Source organism: Bombina bombina, chromosome 6 (assembly GCF_027579735.1).
Source record: "Bombina bombina isolate aBomBom1 chromosome 6, aBomBom1.pri, whole genome shotgun sequence".
Lineage (NCBI taxonomy): Eukaryota > Metazoa > Chordata > Amphibia > Anura > Bombinatoridae > Bombina > Bombina bombina.
The window spans coordinates 43,172,984-43,190,356 of NC_069504.1; the positions used below are offsets into that span (position 1 = coordinate 43,172,984).

The following is a 17,373-nucleotide window of genomic DNA, read 5'->3' on the forward strand; positions in this document are numbered from 1 at the left end:
GTCCATGGAAGTGACTATCAGACCAAGTACATCCATACATTGAGCCACTGATGGACGAACAGTAGACTGAAGAGAGAGGCAAGAGAAGAGAATTTTGGATTTTCTGACCTCCGTCAGAAAAATCTTCATAGATAGGGAATCTATTATGGTCCCTAAGAAAACCACCCTTGTAGCTGAAACAAGGGAACTCTTTTCCAGATTCACTTTCCAACCACGGGAACGTAGAAAAGACAACAAGATCTCTGATCACTGCCAAAAGAGCCCCCAGAACCTTTGAGAAAATTCTGGGGGCTGTGGCAAGGCCAAACGGAAAGTATTTGTCTAGAAAGGCAAATCTCAGGAATTTGTGATGATCCCTCTGGATGGGAACATGAAGATATGCATCCTTCAGGTCTATGGTCGCCATGTACTAACCCTCTTGGACCAAAGGAAGAATGGAACGAATGGTTTCCATTTTGAAGGACGGTACCCTGAGAAACTTGTAGCGGCACTTTAGGTCTAAAATGGGTCGAAAAGTTCCCTCTTATTTGGAAACGTTTGGTAATAATAGACCCCCATTGATATCTCCACCTTTAGCTGCAGCGCTCCTGTTTTTCTTGTGTACTATTATTGTTTTACCTATGTGAGGGACACTTAGGTTATATCAGGAGTCTGGTGGTACACTCAGCGCTCACCTATACTATATATTTGCTACACCATCATATCTAACTCCGGCACCCCCCATTTGAGGTCTAAGCTGGAAAACGCCTCCGGGATGAAAAGTCGGTCTGCTCAGAAAATCCGCTTCCCAGTTGTCTAGTCCTGGAATGTGGATGGCAGATAGACAGCAATTGTGGGTCTCTGCCCACTGAAGAATCCGAGTAACCTCCTTAATGGCTAAGGAACTCCGAGTTCCTCCCTGGTGATTGATGTAGGCCACAAAGGTTATGTTGTCTGACTGGAACCTGATAAACTGAGGCCAAGCCAATAGAGCATTGTAAATCGCCCTCAACTCCAAGATGTTGATGGGAAGAGCAGACTCCTTCCAAGTCCAAAGGCCCTGAGCTTCTAATGAGTTCCAGACTGCTCCCCAGCCCAGCAGGCTGGCGTCTGTGGTTACGATCACCCAGGAAGGTCTCCGAAAGCATGTGCCCTGAGACAGATGTTCCTGAGAAATCCACCACCGGAGAGAATCCCTTGACGACTGATCTAACTCTATTCTCTGAGATAGATCCGCATGGTCGCCATTCCATTGTCTGAGCATGCACAACTGGAGAGCTCTCAAATGGAATCGAGCAAAAGGAATGATGTCCATGAAGCCACCATCAGACCGATTACCTCCATACATTGAGCCACTGTAGGATGAGCAGAAGCCTGAAGAGAGAGGCAAGAGGAAATTATTTTGTTTTTCCTGACCTCTGTCAGAAAAATCTTCATCAATAGAGAATCTATTATGGTCCCTTAGAACACTACTCTTGTAGCAGGGGAAAGGGAGCTTTTTTCCAGATTCACATTCCATCAGTGGGAACGAAGAAAACGAGCACAATCTCTCTGTGTGAGATTTTGCTAGTTGAAAAGATGGCGCCTGAACCAATATGTCGTCCAGGTAGGGTGCCACAGCAATTCCACGAGAACGGATGATTGCCAAAAGAGCCCCCAGAACCTTTGAATAAATTATGGGAGCCATGGCTAGACCAAATGGAAGAGCCACAAACTGGAAATGTTTGCCCAGAAAGGCAAATCTCAGGAATCTGTGATGGTCCCTATGAATAGGAACATGAAGATACACATTCCTTAAGGTCTATGGTTGTCATGAACTGACCCTCTTGTACTAAAGGAAGAATGGAGTGTATAGTCTCCATCTTGAAGGATGGAACTTTGAGAAACTTGTTTAGACACTTCAAGTCTAGAATGGGACGGAAAGTTCCCTCTTTTTTGGGAACCACAAATAGGTTGGAGTAGAACCTGAGACCCTGTTCCTGCACTGGAACTGGAACTATCACTCCCAGGAAAGAAAGATGTTGTATACATTTCAAAAACACCTCTCTATTTATCTGGTCTGCAGATAATCTTGAGAGAAGGAATCTGCCTCTGGCAGGAAAAGTCTTGAATTCCAATTTGTAACCCTGGGATACTATTTCCACAGTCCAGGGATCTGGGACATCTCGTATCCAGGCTTGAGAGAACTGAGAAAATCTGCCCCCCACCTGATCCGATCCCGGATCGGGGGCAAACACTTTATGCTGATTTGGAATCAGCTGCAGGTTTCTTTGATTGTTTCCCCTTGTTCCAAGACTGATCGAGTTTCCAAGAATGTTCCTGCTTGGAAGAAGAAAGGAACAAAAATTACTCTGACGTCCTTTAGGCCTATTCTTCTTATCTTGAGGTAGAAAAGACCCTTAACCGGGTCCAAACAAGGTTTTGCCCTTGTAAGGAATCGCAAGAAGCTTGACTTTAGAGGAAACGTCCGCAGACCAGGATTTCAACCATAATGCCCTGCGGGCTAGAACAGTGAAACTAGAAGTTTTAGCTCCTAGTCTAACAACCTGTAAAATGGCATCTGCAATAAAGGAATTGGCCAACTTAAGAGCTTTAATCCTATCTTGAATTTCATCCAAGGAAGTCTCTACTTGAAGATAATCAGACAAGGCTTCGAACCAATAAGATGCCGAACTAGTCATGGTGGCAATACACACTGCAAGTTGCCATTGGAGACCTTGATGAACATAATTTTTTTTTTCAAATAAGCCTCCAGCATCTTGTCCATCAGATCATTAAAAGAGCAGCTATCCTCAATAGGAATAGTGGTTCTCTTAGCCAGAGTGGAAATGGCCCCTTCAACTTTTGGTACAGTATACCAAGGGTCTTTAATGGAGTCCTCGACAGGAAACATTTTCTTAAAAATGGGAGACGGGGAAAAAGACACCCCTGGTTTCTCCCATTCCTGTGAGATAATCTCCCTAGCACGGTCCGGCACAGGAAAAACCTCTGAAGTGGAAGGTTTATCAAAGAAACTATTAAGTTTACTAGATTTCTTAGGAGTGACAACGACAGGGGTATCAGAGTCATCTAAAGTAGCTAAAACCTCCTTTAACAACACACAAAGGTGTTCAAGCTTAAATCTGAAGGATACCACCTCAGTCTCAGAAGAAGGAATTATACTGTCCGAATCTGAGATTTCACCCTCAGAAAGTCCCGATGTATCTTCCTCATCAGACTTATGGGAAAGGGCAACTTGGGAAGCAGAACTGAGGACAGGCACCTTACTTTCTAAATTTCTAGATTTGCTCTTGCATTTTCCCTGTAATCTGGGAATGGCAGCAAATGCTGCAGATATCACTGAAGATACCTGGGCAGCAATTTCTGCTTTTTAAATTAACTCCACTAGGAGTTATAGAGGAACTGCAGGGCACTGCATGTGACGCTATTGAGGCTTGGGATGTAGCAGAAGAAAGCTGAGGTATTATTTTAACAGCAGCATCCTGAGAGACATTAGGCTCAAAAATTTTACATTTATTTTGCAAGGTTTTCTTGACACATGAAGAACAAAATTGCATAGGAGCTGCAATTTGTGCATCTAAACATAATAAGCATGAATTCATGAGAGCAGGCTCTTTCTACATATCAGACATGCTGTGAAGCAGTAAATAAACTTGTATAGATAAGTTTCAAAGATTTTAATATTCAATTAAAATAAGCCAAGGAAAAATTTCACTTTAAATTTTATCCCAAATTAGGAGGGATCCCCAGCTAAAATTATGTGAGAAAAGTTAAGAAAAAACATTTAACAAACAACTTTCCTCAGAAACGTTATGAAGTAAAGCCGGTCATGTGACCGCAACAGCCGAGATCAAATTACTGCTGCGACACGTAGAGGCACTAAAAATGGCTTCCTGGTACACTGAGTACCAGAAATAACCGTTTTTTCAAACCGGACACTTTAAAATGTTGCATTGGTTTATTTTAAAGCAATGGGGAAATGAATAAGCTGCTGAAATAGAAAATTCAGACTTACTTTCAGTTTAAACTTGTATTGTTTTATGAAGTAAATATGTGTCAGAAAATAAAGCCTAATAAAAACATTTTACCCTTTCTTTTTAAAAGTGTTAGTCTCACACATGCTACAGTGCCTGCGTCATGCCCCAGTGTAACCCATACAACAGGATTATCTATGTCCCAATAAAAAAGCAGTGTCTTTTAATTTGTTAAGTGCATGGTCTCCCCAACTGGGAGAAAAATCACTTACCTGCTCCGCTGTCCGGCATGTAGACAGTTACAAGGTATGAGAAGACACAGTTCTTCACAGAGACCTTTGAAAAGAAAGAACAGAGTAGCCAACTCTGGCTTTCTAAACTAGGGCAGCAATTGTTAGGAAAACTCAGTAAGTACCTCTTTACAAGTTCCTAACTGCTTTAAAGCCACCACTACCCGACTGCAAGGAATGACGTGGAATATGGCTATACCCCAAAACTTTCTTGTAGATGAAATAAAAAAATTTCTTCAGACACCTAAACTTCACCTCCTCCATGCACCAAAGGCAAAGAGAATGACTGGGGGTTGTGGGTAATGGAGTGATACTTAACAGTTTAACTGTGGTGCTCTTTGCCTCCTCTTGATGGCCAGGAGTGATATTCCCAACAATAATTACTCAAGCCGTGGACTCACCATATCTTAGGAAAGAAAGCACTTGCAGTCTAGCCGTCCGGCAGGAAGACCGCTCACAAGGTGTAAAAGGACACATACTCCTTACAGAGACCTGTAGAAAAAGAAAGAACAGAGTTACCAGCTCTGGCTTTCTGTACCATGGGCAGCAATGTGTTAGGAAACAAAGCAAGGACTACCTCACAACTTCCTAACTGCTTAATAGCCACCACTACTCTTCTGAAGAGATTGACGTGGACTCAGCTAAACCCAAATCATTGCTTGCATGGAAAAGTACCTGAAAAAGGAATTCATTTCTTCAGACACCAAACTTCACCTCCTCCATTGATAGAGGCAAAGAGAATGACTGGGGATTATGGGTAGGGGAGTGACACTTAACAGCTTTGCTGTGGTGCTCTTTGCCTTCTCCTGCTGGCCAGGAGTGATATTCACACTAGTAAATGAATGACGTTGTGGACTCTCCATATCTTAGGATAGAAAGCAATGTTTCACAAATTCATGCTGCATTTATGACTTTTAAGAAGAAATAAATAAACACATATTTATACATATTTATAACTTTAAACAAATAAAGTGCCTTCCATAGCTGAGAGTGTCTTAAAGAAAAAAACGGATTATACTTATAATAAAAAACCCATCCACATATAGCAGACAGCCAAACCAGTACTAAAACATATAAACATTGGTAATGGTAGAGGAGTATAATGTCGATCTGTAGCAGATGAATCTTTGGAAACCGAATTTACAGAGTGCCTAATGAATAGATTTCCCATAGGTGAAAACATGGCGTCATCAGGCAATACTCCCTTCACTTCCCTCAGACAATCCCTGTACTTAGAGAGGAACTGGGCTTCAATATACTTAGAAGCGCCTTTCACTGAAGAATCAAGCACATCATGCTTCCTCACCTCCTAAGAAGGTGTATTTATAGGCATTTGGGGTTTGGCAAACTTTGCCCCCTTCTGGTAGGAATGTATATCCCATCAGTAACAAGCTCGTGGACTCTCGCCACCTATATGAAAGAAATAATGGTACATTTTAGCTTAAGAGCTGTTTATCTATTTATGGAGGGACTGGATGGGAAGGTTTCACTCCATGCTTGTTAATGTTTGATTATCAGCCCTTGGAATCTTTTATTTGTTGGCATTTTGCCGTTATTGTATTGTTCAGTGAGCGCACACTAAGATCGCTAGCTACATCAGTAGTCAACAGGTGAGCAATTCTCTGAAATCTAAAGTGCAGCTCAGCTGTCTCCTTGACAATCTTCAGTGAAAACAATTAAATGTCTGGGTAGTTTGAAATGATAATAAAAATATACTATTTTCTATCAAAAGAGATACTGATCTTTCATATTTGTACTTGATTATTAACAAATTTACTGTGCTAATTATATGTAATTTACAAATGCAAAACAGGACGTTTAAAGGGACAGTAAAGCCATAATTAGACATTTATGATTTAGACAGAGCATACAATTTTAAACAACTTTCCAATTTACTTCTATTTTTTAATTTGCTTCCTTCTCTTGTTATCATTTGCTGAAAGGTTTATCTAGGTAAGCTTAGGAGCAGCAAAGAACCTAGGTTCTAGCTGCTGATTGGTGGCTGCATATATAAATACTGATTGTCATTGGCTCACCCATGTGTTTAGTTAGAAACCAGTAGTGCATTGCTGCTCCTTCAACAAATGATACCAAGAGAATGACGCAAATTTAATAATAGAAGTAAAATGGAAAGTTGTTTAAAATTGTCTGTTCTACCTAAATCATGAAAGAAAAAACTAAATTTATGCTTACCTGATAAATTTCTTTCTTTCTGGAAATGGTGAGTCCACAACGTCATCAATTACTAGTGGGGAATATCACTCCTGGCCAGCAGGAGGCGGCAAAGAGCACCACAGCAAAGCTGTTAAGTATCACTCCCCTACCCATAATCCCTAGTCATTCGAACGAAGGGAAATGGAAAAAGGAATAACACAAAGGTGTAGAGGTGCCTGAGGTTTAGTCAAACATAACCGTCTTAAATATATGGGTGGGGTCGTGGACTCCACCATATCCGGAAAGAAAGAAATTTATCAGGTAAGCATACATTTTGTTTTCTTTCCTAAGATACAGTGATTCCACAATGTCATCAATTACTAGTGGGAAGCAATACCCAAGCTAGAGGACACAGATGACTAGGGAGGGAAAACAAGACCGGCAGACTTAAACAGAAGGCACCACCGCTTTCAGAACCTTCCTCCCAAAAGAGGTCTCAGCCGAGGCAAAAGTATCATTAATTTATAAAATTTTGAAAAAGTGTCCAGAGAGGACATCTGTTCCACAGAAGCTTCATTTTTGAAAGCCCAAGAAGACAGCCCTAGTGGAATTAGATGTAACTCTCTCAAGAGGCTGCTGTCCAGCAGTCTCATAAGCAAAACGAATCATACTTCTCAACCAAAAGGAAAGAGAAGTTAGCAGTAGCCTTCTGACCCTAACGCTTTCCCGAGAAACAAACAAAAAGGGAAGAAGAATGGCGAAAATCCTTAGTCGCCTGTAAATAGAATTTTGAAGCACGCACTACATCCAAGTTGTGCAACAGATGCTCCTTATGAGTAAGAAAACCCAACCTAATAGTTAGGACCACCTTATCCGCATGAAAGATAAGTTAAGGAGAATCATACTGCAAAGCCGAGAGTTCCGAAATTCTCCTCGCAGGAGAAATAGCAACAAGAAAAAAAACCTTCCAAGATAACAATTTAATATCTAAGGAATGCATTGGCTCAAATGGAGCCTGCTGTAAAACCTTAAGAACAAGGTTAAGACTCCAAGGAGGAGTAACCGACTTAAACACAGGCCTGATTGTGACCAAGGCATGACAAAAAGATTGAACATCTGGCACAACCAGCCAAACACTTATGCAACAGAATAGATAAAGCAGAGTACTGACTGACAACCCTTTCTCCAGACCTTCCTGGAGAAAATACAAAATTCTAGGAATTCTAACCCTACTCCAAGAGTAGCCCTTAGATTCATACCAATAAAGGTATTTACGCCATACCTTATGGTAAATTTTTCGAGTAACAGGCTTGTGAGCCTAAATCACGGTCTCAATGACCAACTCAGAAAAAACACACATATACAAAACTAAGCGTTCAATCTCCAAGCAGTCAGTTTCAGAGAAACGAGACTTGGATGGTAGAAAGGAGCCTGAGTAAGAAGATCCTTCCAAAATGATAGTATGGGATACAGCACCTTTTTTCTTTTCTTTCCTGTGGCAAGGAGCAGGACTAGCCAGGTCCCAATGTATAACTGCAAATAAGTAGATTTCCAGCCTCCAGGGAAAAAAGACCTTTATTTCTTTTTCACAGGGTCCATGAAACAAACGACTAAGAAGATCCTTCCTCAGAGGCAGCCTCCAAGGAGGCAGAGATGACATGTTCACTAGGTCTGCATACCAGATCCTGCACGGCCATGCAGGAGCTATTAGAATTACCTACACGCTCTCCTGTTTGAGCGTGTCGGAGAGCAAACGGAGGAAACAGATAAATTAGACCGAACCCCCAAGGCACTGCCAGAGCATCTATCAGATCTGCCTGCAGATCTCTTGACCTTGAACCGTACCTTGGAAGATTGGCGTTCTGCATCAGATCCAACTCCGGCACCCCCCATTTGAGGATTAACCTGGAAAACACCTCCAGATGGAGAGCCCACTCCCTGGATGAAATGTCTGTCTGCTCAGAAAATCCACTTCCCAATTGACCACTCCTGGAATGTGGATGGCAGATAAACAACAATCATGAGCGCCCACTGAATAATCCGAGCCACCTCCCTCATGGCTAAGGAACTCAGAGTTCCTCCCTGATGGTTGATGTAAGCCACTGAGGTGATATTGTCCGACTGAAATCTGATAAAGCGGGCTAAAGCCAACTGAGGCCAAGTAATCAGAGAATTGTAAATCGCTCTCAACTCCAAGATGTTTATGGGGAGAGCAGACTCCTCCCGAGTCCATAATCCCTGCGCCCTTAACAGGTCCCAGACTGCTCCACAGCCTAGCAGGCTGGAATTCGTAGTCACGATCAACCAAGAAGGTCTCCGGAAGCATGTGCCCTGAGACAGATGTTCCTGAGAAAACCACCACGGAAGAGAGTCTCTAGTTGACACGTCTAGATCTATCCTTGACACAGATCCAAATGGTTTCCGTTCCATTGCTTGAGCATGCATAATTTCAGAGGTTTCAAATGGAATCAAGCAAAGGGAATGATGTCCATGGAAGCGACCATCAAACCAATCACCTCCATACATTGGACTACTGATGGCCGAACAGTAGACTGAAGAGAGAAGCAAGCAGAGAGAATTTTGAATTTCCTGAACTCCGTCAGAAAAATCTTCATAGATAGGGAATCTATTATAGTCCCTAAGAACACCACAATTGTAGCTGGAACAAGGAAACTCTTTCCCAGATTCACTTTCCATCCGTGGAAACGTAGAAAAGACAACAAGATCTCTGTATGGGAGCTTGCTTGTGGAAAAGATGGCGCCTGAACCAAAATGTCGTCTAAGTAAGGCGCCAGTGCAATTCCCCGAGACCTGATCACTGCCAAGAGAGCCCCCAGAACCTTGGAATGAAAAGTTCCTTCTTTTTTGGGAACCACAAATAGATTTGAATAGAATTCTAGACCCTGTTCCTTTACTGGATCTGGAACAATCACTTCCAGAGAGAAAAGATCCTGAACGTAGTTCATGAATGCCTCTCTTTTTACCTGATCTGCAGACAACCTTGAGAGGTGAAACCTGCCCCTGGGAGGAAGAAAATTGAATTCTATCTTGTAACACTGAGAAACAATGCCCACAGCCCAAGGATCTGGGACATCTCGTAACCACTCCTGACAAAACAGGGAAAGTCTGCCCCCCCACTTGATCCAACTCTGGACCGAGGGCTGGCCCATCATGCTGACTTAGACTCAGCTGAGGGTTTCTTAGATGGCTTCTCCTTGTTCCAGGACTGACTGGGTCTCCAATAGGACTTGGATTGCTCCAGTTTGGAAGCAGAAAAGGAAGGCTTTTGACCTTTCAAATTACAAAAGGAACGAAAATGACTCTGATGTCCTTTAAATCTAATCTTCTTGTCTTGCGGTAGAAAAGATCCTTTTTCACCCGTAATATCAGATATTATTTCTGCCAGTCCAGGCCTAAACCAAGTCTTACCCTTGTAAGGAAGCTCCAAAAGCTTAGACTTGGAGGAAACCTCAGCTGACCAAGATTTAAGCCACAAAGCCCTGCAAGCCAAGACAGAGAAACCAGACATCTTGGCCCCAATTTAATAATTTGCATGTAAGCATCAGAAATAAAATAATTGGCTAGCTTAGGAGCCTTAATCCTATCCTGAATTTCCTCCAACAAAGCTTCCTCTAAAATAGATTCAAACAAAGCATCGCACCAATAAGATGCTGCACTTGTCACTGTGGCAATACAAATTAAAGACCCTGATGCACATACATCTTCTTTAAATATACCTCCAGCTTCTTATCCATTGGATCCTTAAAAGAGCGACTATCCTCTATAGGGATTGTAGTTCTCTTAGCCAGAGAAGAAATAGATCCTTTTAGTTTAGGCACCGTGCGGCAAGAATCTTTAATGGATTCAACAACAGGAAACATCTTTTTAAAAACTGAAGACGGGGAGAAAGGAATCCCTGGTTTTTCCCATTCCTGCACAATAATCTCCGTCACACGATCTGGAACAGGAAATACTTCCACAGAGGAAGAGACATCATAGAATCTATTAAGCTTACTAGATTTCTTAGGGTTAACCACAACAGGAGAGTCAGAATCATACAAAGTAGCCAATACCGCCTTTAATAAAACATGACGGTGTTCAAGCTTAAACCTAAAGCTTACTTCTTCCACCTCAGACAAAAGATTAACACTGTCAGAATCAGAGATTTCACCCTCAGAAGGAACCAAGGTAACGTCCTCCCTAGAATTATGAGGAAGATCGACCTGCATAGTATTTGCTGAAACATGCACCTTACTATCTATTAAGTGTTTAGTTTTCCTCTTGCGTTTTCCTAAAACAGGAAAAGCAGATAATGCTGCAGATACCGCAAAAGATATCTGTGCGGCGAAATCTGCAGGCAAATATACCCCACCAGTAGGTTGAGAGGAACCGCAGGGCACTGCATGTAACGCCATAGAGGCTTGGGATGTTTGAGGAGAAGGCTGCGGCATTGCCTGAAGAGCATCATCCTGAGAGACATTAGAATCATAGGGCAATAATTTTTCTTTACAATGTAGCGTTCTAGCTAAACAAGTAGTACAAAATTGCAAAGGAGAAACAATTTGCACCTCTAAACATAATAAACATTTATTAAAAACAATATCATCATTATCCATGTCCATAGCTTAGAAAAATCAGGCCCAGGAAAAAAAGTAAAAATACATTTGAATAAAGGACAACTGTCAGTTTAAGAGAGACCTTAAAACAAAAAACGTTATCAAAAAACTAAAGCTTGACAACCTCTACACCTCGGCAGCACTGGGGTGCCTGCCGCAACTCCAGGAGACTTGAAGAGGACACAGAGACCAGCACGCAACTGCACATACACTGAGACTGCAGCAACAACACAGAGACGCCGATCAGTTCCGTATAACGGAAACACAAGGATCACATGACCAGCACCTCCGGAAAAGCGCAGACAAGAAAAAAGGCGCGCAATCCGAAAAAAACATAGCAACAACCGTTACTAACATAAACAAAACATTTGCCGACAATAAATATCTCCAAGCAGCACCCGGTCCAAAAAAGAACACAGTGCAATCCCCAAATCACATAGTGCCTGCATACTGCCTATTGAATCCTAATAAAAGGATTACTAAATCACATAAAGAAAAACTGCAGAATATAAATAATGAATCTTCTAAAGTACAAAGTCTCCTATACCTAGAAGACAAAAAAGCACCTGCAGTCTAACTGTCCGGCAGGAAGACCGCTCACAAGACGTGAAAGGACACAAACTCCTTACAGAGACCTGTAGAAAAAAAGAAAGAACAGAGTAACCAACTCTGGCTTTCTACACATAGGGCACAAAGTAAGGAAACAAAGTAAACACCACCTTACAACTTCCTAACTGCTTAAAAGCCACCACTACTCTGCAGCAGAGATTGACGTGGACTACAGCTATACCCAAATCCTTGCTTGCAGGGAAAACTATCCCCATAAAGGATTTCATTTCTTCAGACACCAAACTTCACCTCCTCCACTGACAGAGGCAACGAGAATGACTGGGGTTTATGAGTAGGGGAGTGACGTTTAACAACTCTGCTGTGGTGCCCTTGGCCGCCTCCTGCTGGCCAGGAGTGATATTCCCCACTAGTAATTGATGACGTCGTGGACTCACCCTATATTAGGAAAGAAATTTAGTGTTTCATGTCCCTTTAAATGGACATAAAACCCAAAATTTTCTTTCATGATTGAGACAGAACATACAATTTTAAACAAAGTTCCAATTTACTTCTATTATGAAGTTGTTTTGTTTTCTTGGTATTCTTTGTTTAAAAGCAGAAAAGTACATTCAGGAGTGTGCACGTGTCTGCACCTCTGTATGGCAGCAGTTTTGTAACAATGTTATACATTAGCAACAGCACTAGATGGCAGCACTATTTCCTGCCATGTAGTACACTAGATATGTTCACGCTACCTATCTAGATATCTCTTCAACAAAGAATAACATGAGAACAACGCAAATTTAATAATAGAAATACATTTGGAAACTTTCTTAAAATTGTATTCTCTATCTTAATTGTGAAATAATTTTTGTCCCTTTAAGTTACCTTTGGAACAGCTGGGTGTATGTGCTCGGGGTCTTCATTGCTAGGGCCTGCCGGGCTGCCTGCTGACGTCTCTGCACAGAGGCTTCTTCCTGAGCAGAAAATAACAACGATGCACATATTGTATGGATAGACGCTACTATTAGAGAGCAGACACGTTCGCTCCTTACCACGGGCGTTTTCTGCGCGCACACTTTTGCAGAGATTCTAGCGGAGTAGTTTCTGGCAGCTGCATCCAGGAAATCATTAGTGGATTCCATCCGAGCGAGTTTGCCAACTGCACCTGGTGACGACCCACTCAGCGACTTACCAGAATCTTAACAAAAAGAGCACAGCAGATATGTTCATCTTTTTTTTTCTTCTTCAAATACCTCAACTTTATTGAATATTATCATGAAAATTAAAGTTCTAATAAAAACATGTGGCAGATGAAAGCAGAGGAGAACGTGACATTGGAGAAGTTCTCCTACATTTGAGCACTGCATAATGTAATGGTGCTGGTCCGCATAATCTGAGCACTGCATAATGTAATGGTGCTGGTCCGCATAATCTGAGCACTGCATAATGTAATGGTGCTGGTCCGCATAATCTGAGCACGGCATAATGTAATGGTGCTGGTCCGCATAATCTGAGCACTGCATAATGTAATGGTGCTGGTCCGCATAATCTGAGCACAGCATAATGTAATGGTGCTGGTCCGCATAATCTGAGCACGGCATTATGTAATGGTGCTGGTCCGCATAATCTGAGCACGGCATAATGTAATGGTGCTGGTCCGCATAATCTGAGCACGGCATAATGTAATGGTGCTGGTCCGCATAATCTGAGCACGGCATAATGTAATGGTGCTGGTCCGCATAATCTGAGCACTGCATAATGTAATGGTGCTGGTCCGCATAATCTGAGCACGGCATAATGTAATGGTGCTGGTCCGCATAATCTGAGCACTGCATAATGTAATGGTGCTGGTCCGCATAATCTGAGCACGGCATAATGTAATGGTGCTGGTCCGCATAATCTGAGCACTGCATAATGTAATGGTGCTGGTCCGCATAATCTGAGCACGGCATAATGTAATGGTGCTGGTCCGCATAATCTGAGCACTGCATAATGTAATGGTGCTGGTCCGCATAATCTGAGCACAGCATAATGTAATGGTGCTGGTCCGCATAATCTGAGCACGGCATAATGTAATGGTGCTGGTCCGCATAATCTGAGCACGGCATAATGTAATGGTGCTGGTCCGCATAATCTAAGCACTGCATAATGTAATGGTGCTGGTCCGCATAATCTAAGCACTGCATAATGTAATGGTGCTGGTCCGCAAAATCTAAGCACTGCATAATGTAATGGTGCTGGTCCGCATAATCTAAGCACTGCATAATGTAATGGTGCTGGTCCGCATAATCTGAGCACTGCATAATGTAATGGTGCTGGTCCGCATAATCTGAGCACTGCATAATGTAATGGTGCTGGTCCGCATAATCTGAGCACTGCATAATGTAATGGTGCTGGTCCGCATAATCTGAGCACTGCATAATGTAATGGTGCTGGTCCGCATAATCTAAGCACTGCATAATGTAATGGTGCTGGTCCGCATAATCTGAGCACGGCATAATGTAATGGTGCTGGTCCGCATAATCTAAGCACTGCATAATGTAATGGTGCTGGTCCGCATAATCTGAGCACTGCATAATGTAATGGTGCTGGTCCGCATAATCTGAGCACGGCATAATGTAATGGTGCTGGTCCACATAATCTAAGCACAGCATAATGTAATGGTGCTGGTCCGCATAATCTGAGCACGGCATAATGTAATGGTGCTGGTCCGCATAATCTAAGCACTGCATAATGTAATGGTGCTGGTCCGCATAATCTGAGCACTGCATAATGTAATGGTGCTGGTCCGCATAATCTGAGCACGGCATAATGTAATGGTGCTGGTCCGCATAATCTGAGCACTGCATAATGTAATGGTGCTGGTCCGCATAATCTGAGCACGGCATAATGTAATGGTGCTGGTCCGCATAATCTGAGCACGGCATAATGTAATGGTGCTGGTCCGCATAATCTGAGCACTGCATAATGTAATGGTGCTGGTCCGCATAATCTGAGCACTGCATAATGTAATGGTGCTGGTCCGCATATAGGTCTCAGGCACAGCTAAATAAAGAACATAGGTCTGGTGCTCTGGGACCATTAACTGTCAAAGGGACATTAAACCCACATCTTTTCTTTCATGAGTCCGATAGAGCAGAAATTTTAAGCAACTTTCTAATTTACTCCTATTATCAATTTTTCTTCGTTCTCTTGATTTCTTTATTTGAAAAGGCAGGAATGTAAGCTTAGGAGCCGACCCATTCTTGGTTTAGCACCCTGGGTAGCGCTACATTTAGCCACAAATCAGTAAGCGCTACCCAGGTTCTGAACTAAAAATGGGCCGGCTCCTAAGCTTACATTCCTGCTTTTCAAATAAAAATTCAAGTTATTGGGAGTGTGCGCTGCCTGTTTTGTTTCAGTTTAGCTTTAGTTGTTTATTTTCTTCTGTTTTGATTGGATGGACTGACCGGACATGAAGTATCATTTATGCAACAAACTGGATTTAAAGGGTTTTAAAAGCGAAAACGTAACATTTTTAACTATGCATAATTTTAAAACTTTTCATTATTTATTTCTCCTGCTTGTTCTGTATTTTAACTCTGAAAATTGTACTGTTTCGTTCCACCCAGAAAAGCTGGAGTGCTTTCCATGAATGCAAAACCTTAACCCTGCTACATGCTGCCCAGTGATTGGCTGGCCACAGCAAAAGGAGTAAGACAGCATCCAAGAGGCTTTACAAGGAGTGTGTCCAGGGCCTGAAAAATCTAGTATTACCAGTGACCTGTTCAACATGCAAAAAGTAACCTACTCAGGACCCAACTAATGAGTAAACGGCTAAAGAACTAAAAAGTAATCTGCATGGACTTCCGGTGGGCGGGGCATCGGGCTGGAAGCAGGACACAGGAGCTCCGCAACTTAGTCTCCAACTTTGTTCTTTATACTGCTTCCAGCCGACCCCTATGCCTCAGTATTGCTTGTTAAAGCGGTTTAATTGCCGCTACCGCATCGGGGCTACAAGATATCCCTGCACAAAGGACTTTAACATCAGTCCTAGCCCACGGAGGACAGGAGGAAGGAAAGGGCGCGAACGGCGCCATATTGGAGAAAAAAGTTTTACATCCCGGATCCCCCCCCCTCTCGAAGCTGCATATATCGCCCAGCACAGGGGCATTGGAAAAGGCTGCATCTCTACACAGCTCCTTTAATGAGAGTGCTGGCAGGTCGGATCGATTTGAAGAGAGCGACTCTGCTGGTGGCCGGTCTGGGTGAGCTATTTGGGGGCTGTACTATCTTTGCTCTACATGACAAGAGACGTTCAGTTAATTTAACCTGCTCCTTATTAATTTGGATACACAGACACCATTGCAGAGAGGGGTGACATCTTATGCACTGTTTTTGCACATACTGGAACTTTCCACACATTACTGCTGTTTACACTGGTGCTTAAATGTTTTTTTTTTTTTTTTCTGCAAGGTACCTTTTTTGAGTGCCCCTTTGCTATCTCTACATAAGCTATCGTTGCCTCCTGGTGGGCTGTGACTGTGAGTGAAGAGGGAAGTTTATTTACTGCAGTATACCCCCTGAGATCTGCTGCTGTCATTTGTTTTTCCAGACCCCATGCAGTTTGGTTTATTCTGCTTCTTTTTTGGAGAGTAACAGCACCAGCTAGTGAATTATATATATTTCTGCAATCTCATCATTCCCTTCTTACTTTATTCTATGAAAGTTGACGATTATTTTCAAAGGCTGCCACCGCCTATAAAAAACACCATGAGTCAGAGATCTAAAAATCAAGATAAAAGACAACAGAGCGCCATGGAAGCGCAAGTGACCGCCTCACTTTCTGATGTTGAAGGTCAGCCCTCAGGAGACCATATTTCATTGCTGCAGGAGCTTAAGGCATTTTTCTTGGCTAAAATGGACACTTTACAGGTTGGAGTGGACACATTAACCAGCGAGGTGCGTCTGTTCTCCACACGTTTGTCCGCGGCAGAGCAGAGAATCTCTGGTGTTGAAGATAGGCAACAAGAATCCGATATATCCTTAAAACACCTGCTGAAGCAAAACCAACAGCTTCAAATCAAAGTGGAAGATCTAGAAAATCGCAGTAGGCGAAATAACCTAAGAGTTATTGGAGTTCCGGAATCTATCAAGGATAAAGATCTACTGGAATTTGCTGCCATCACTCTGCCTAAACTCCTGGGAATGCCTCAGGAATGCATACCGCTAGACATTGAAAGATCACACCGCATAGGCCCAAACAGATACCTGGAAAACTCCATGGAGAAGCCACGCCAAGTCATCTTTAAATGCCTGAACTTTCAGGACAAGCTAGCCATCCTTAGAGCCTACAGAGCAGCGAAAGAAGTCACCTATGAAGATCGCCGTCTCCTGTTATTTCAGGACTTCTCTGTGGAGGTTACTAAGAAGCAAAGGGACTTTGCATCAATCTGTTCCAACCTCCATGATCAGGGGAGAAGATTTGCCCTTATGTTTCCTGCTACATTAAAGATCCAAACCACGTCTGGTCCTAAAACCTTCCATACTCCAGCAGCAGCACAGGCCTTCCTGGCATCGGAGCGAAGACAGGACAATGGCTGAGAACTCTGTATTAAGTATCATTGTTTCAAACTTAGCTCACACTGTATTTCAGGATGAATGTTATTTGTTTTTTACAGGGGTTACTCTTCTGGCTGCTTGGTTCACTCCAGAACCTATGCACCTGGGGTCGGGGATTGGGGCATTGCTGCGCCGGGGTGTTGCTAAGCCGAAACCTATGGTCCTTCTCAAAAATGTCTGACCATGGTTATTCCCCCCCCTGGTTGC

General features: G+C 42.7%; 1 protein-coding gene across 1 annotated transcript in view; it reads right to left on the minus strand.

Annotated features, from left to right (window-relative positions):
* The window catches only part of LRGUK (leucine rich repeats and guanylate kinase domain containing), a 208,160-nt gene that overhangs the window by 46,040 nt on the left and 144,747 nt on the right, over positions 1 to 17,373 (minus strand). Inside the window, exons 16-17 of the mRNA XM_053716389.1 lie at positions 12,618 to 12,763; positions 12,451 to 12,539 (exon numbers count right to left, since the gene is read on the minus strand). Of these exons, the coding sequence (XP_053572364.1) occupies positions 12,451 to 12,539; positions 12,618 to 12,763 (235 nt within the window). The remainder of the gene's footprint in view (positions 1 to 12,450; positions 12,540 to 12,617; positions 12,764 to 17,373) is intronic.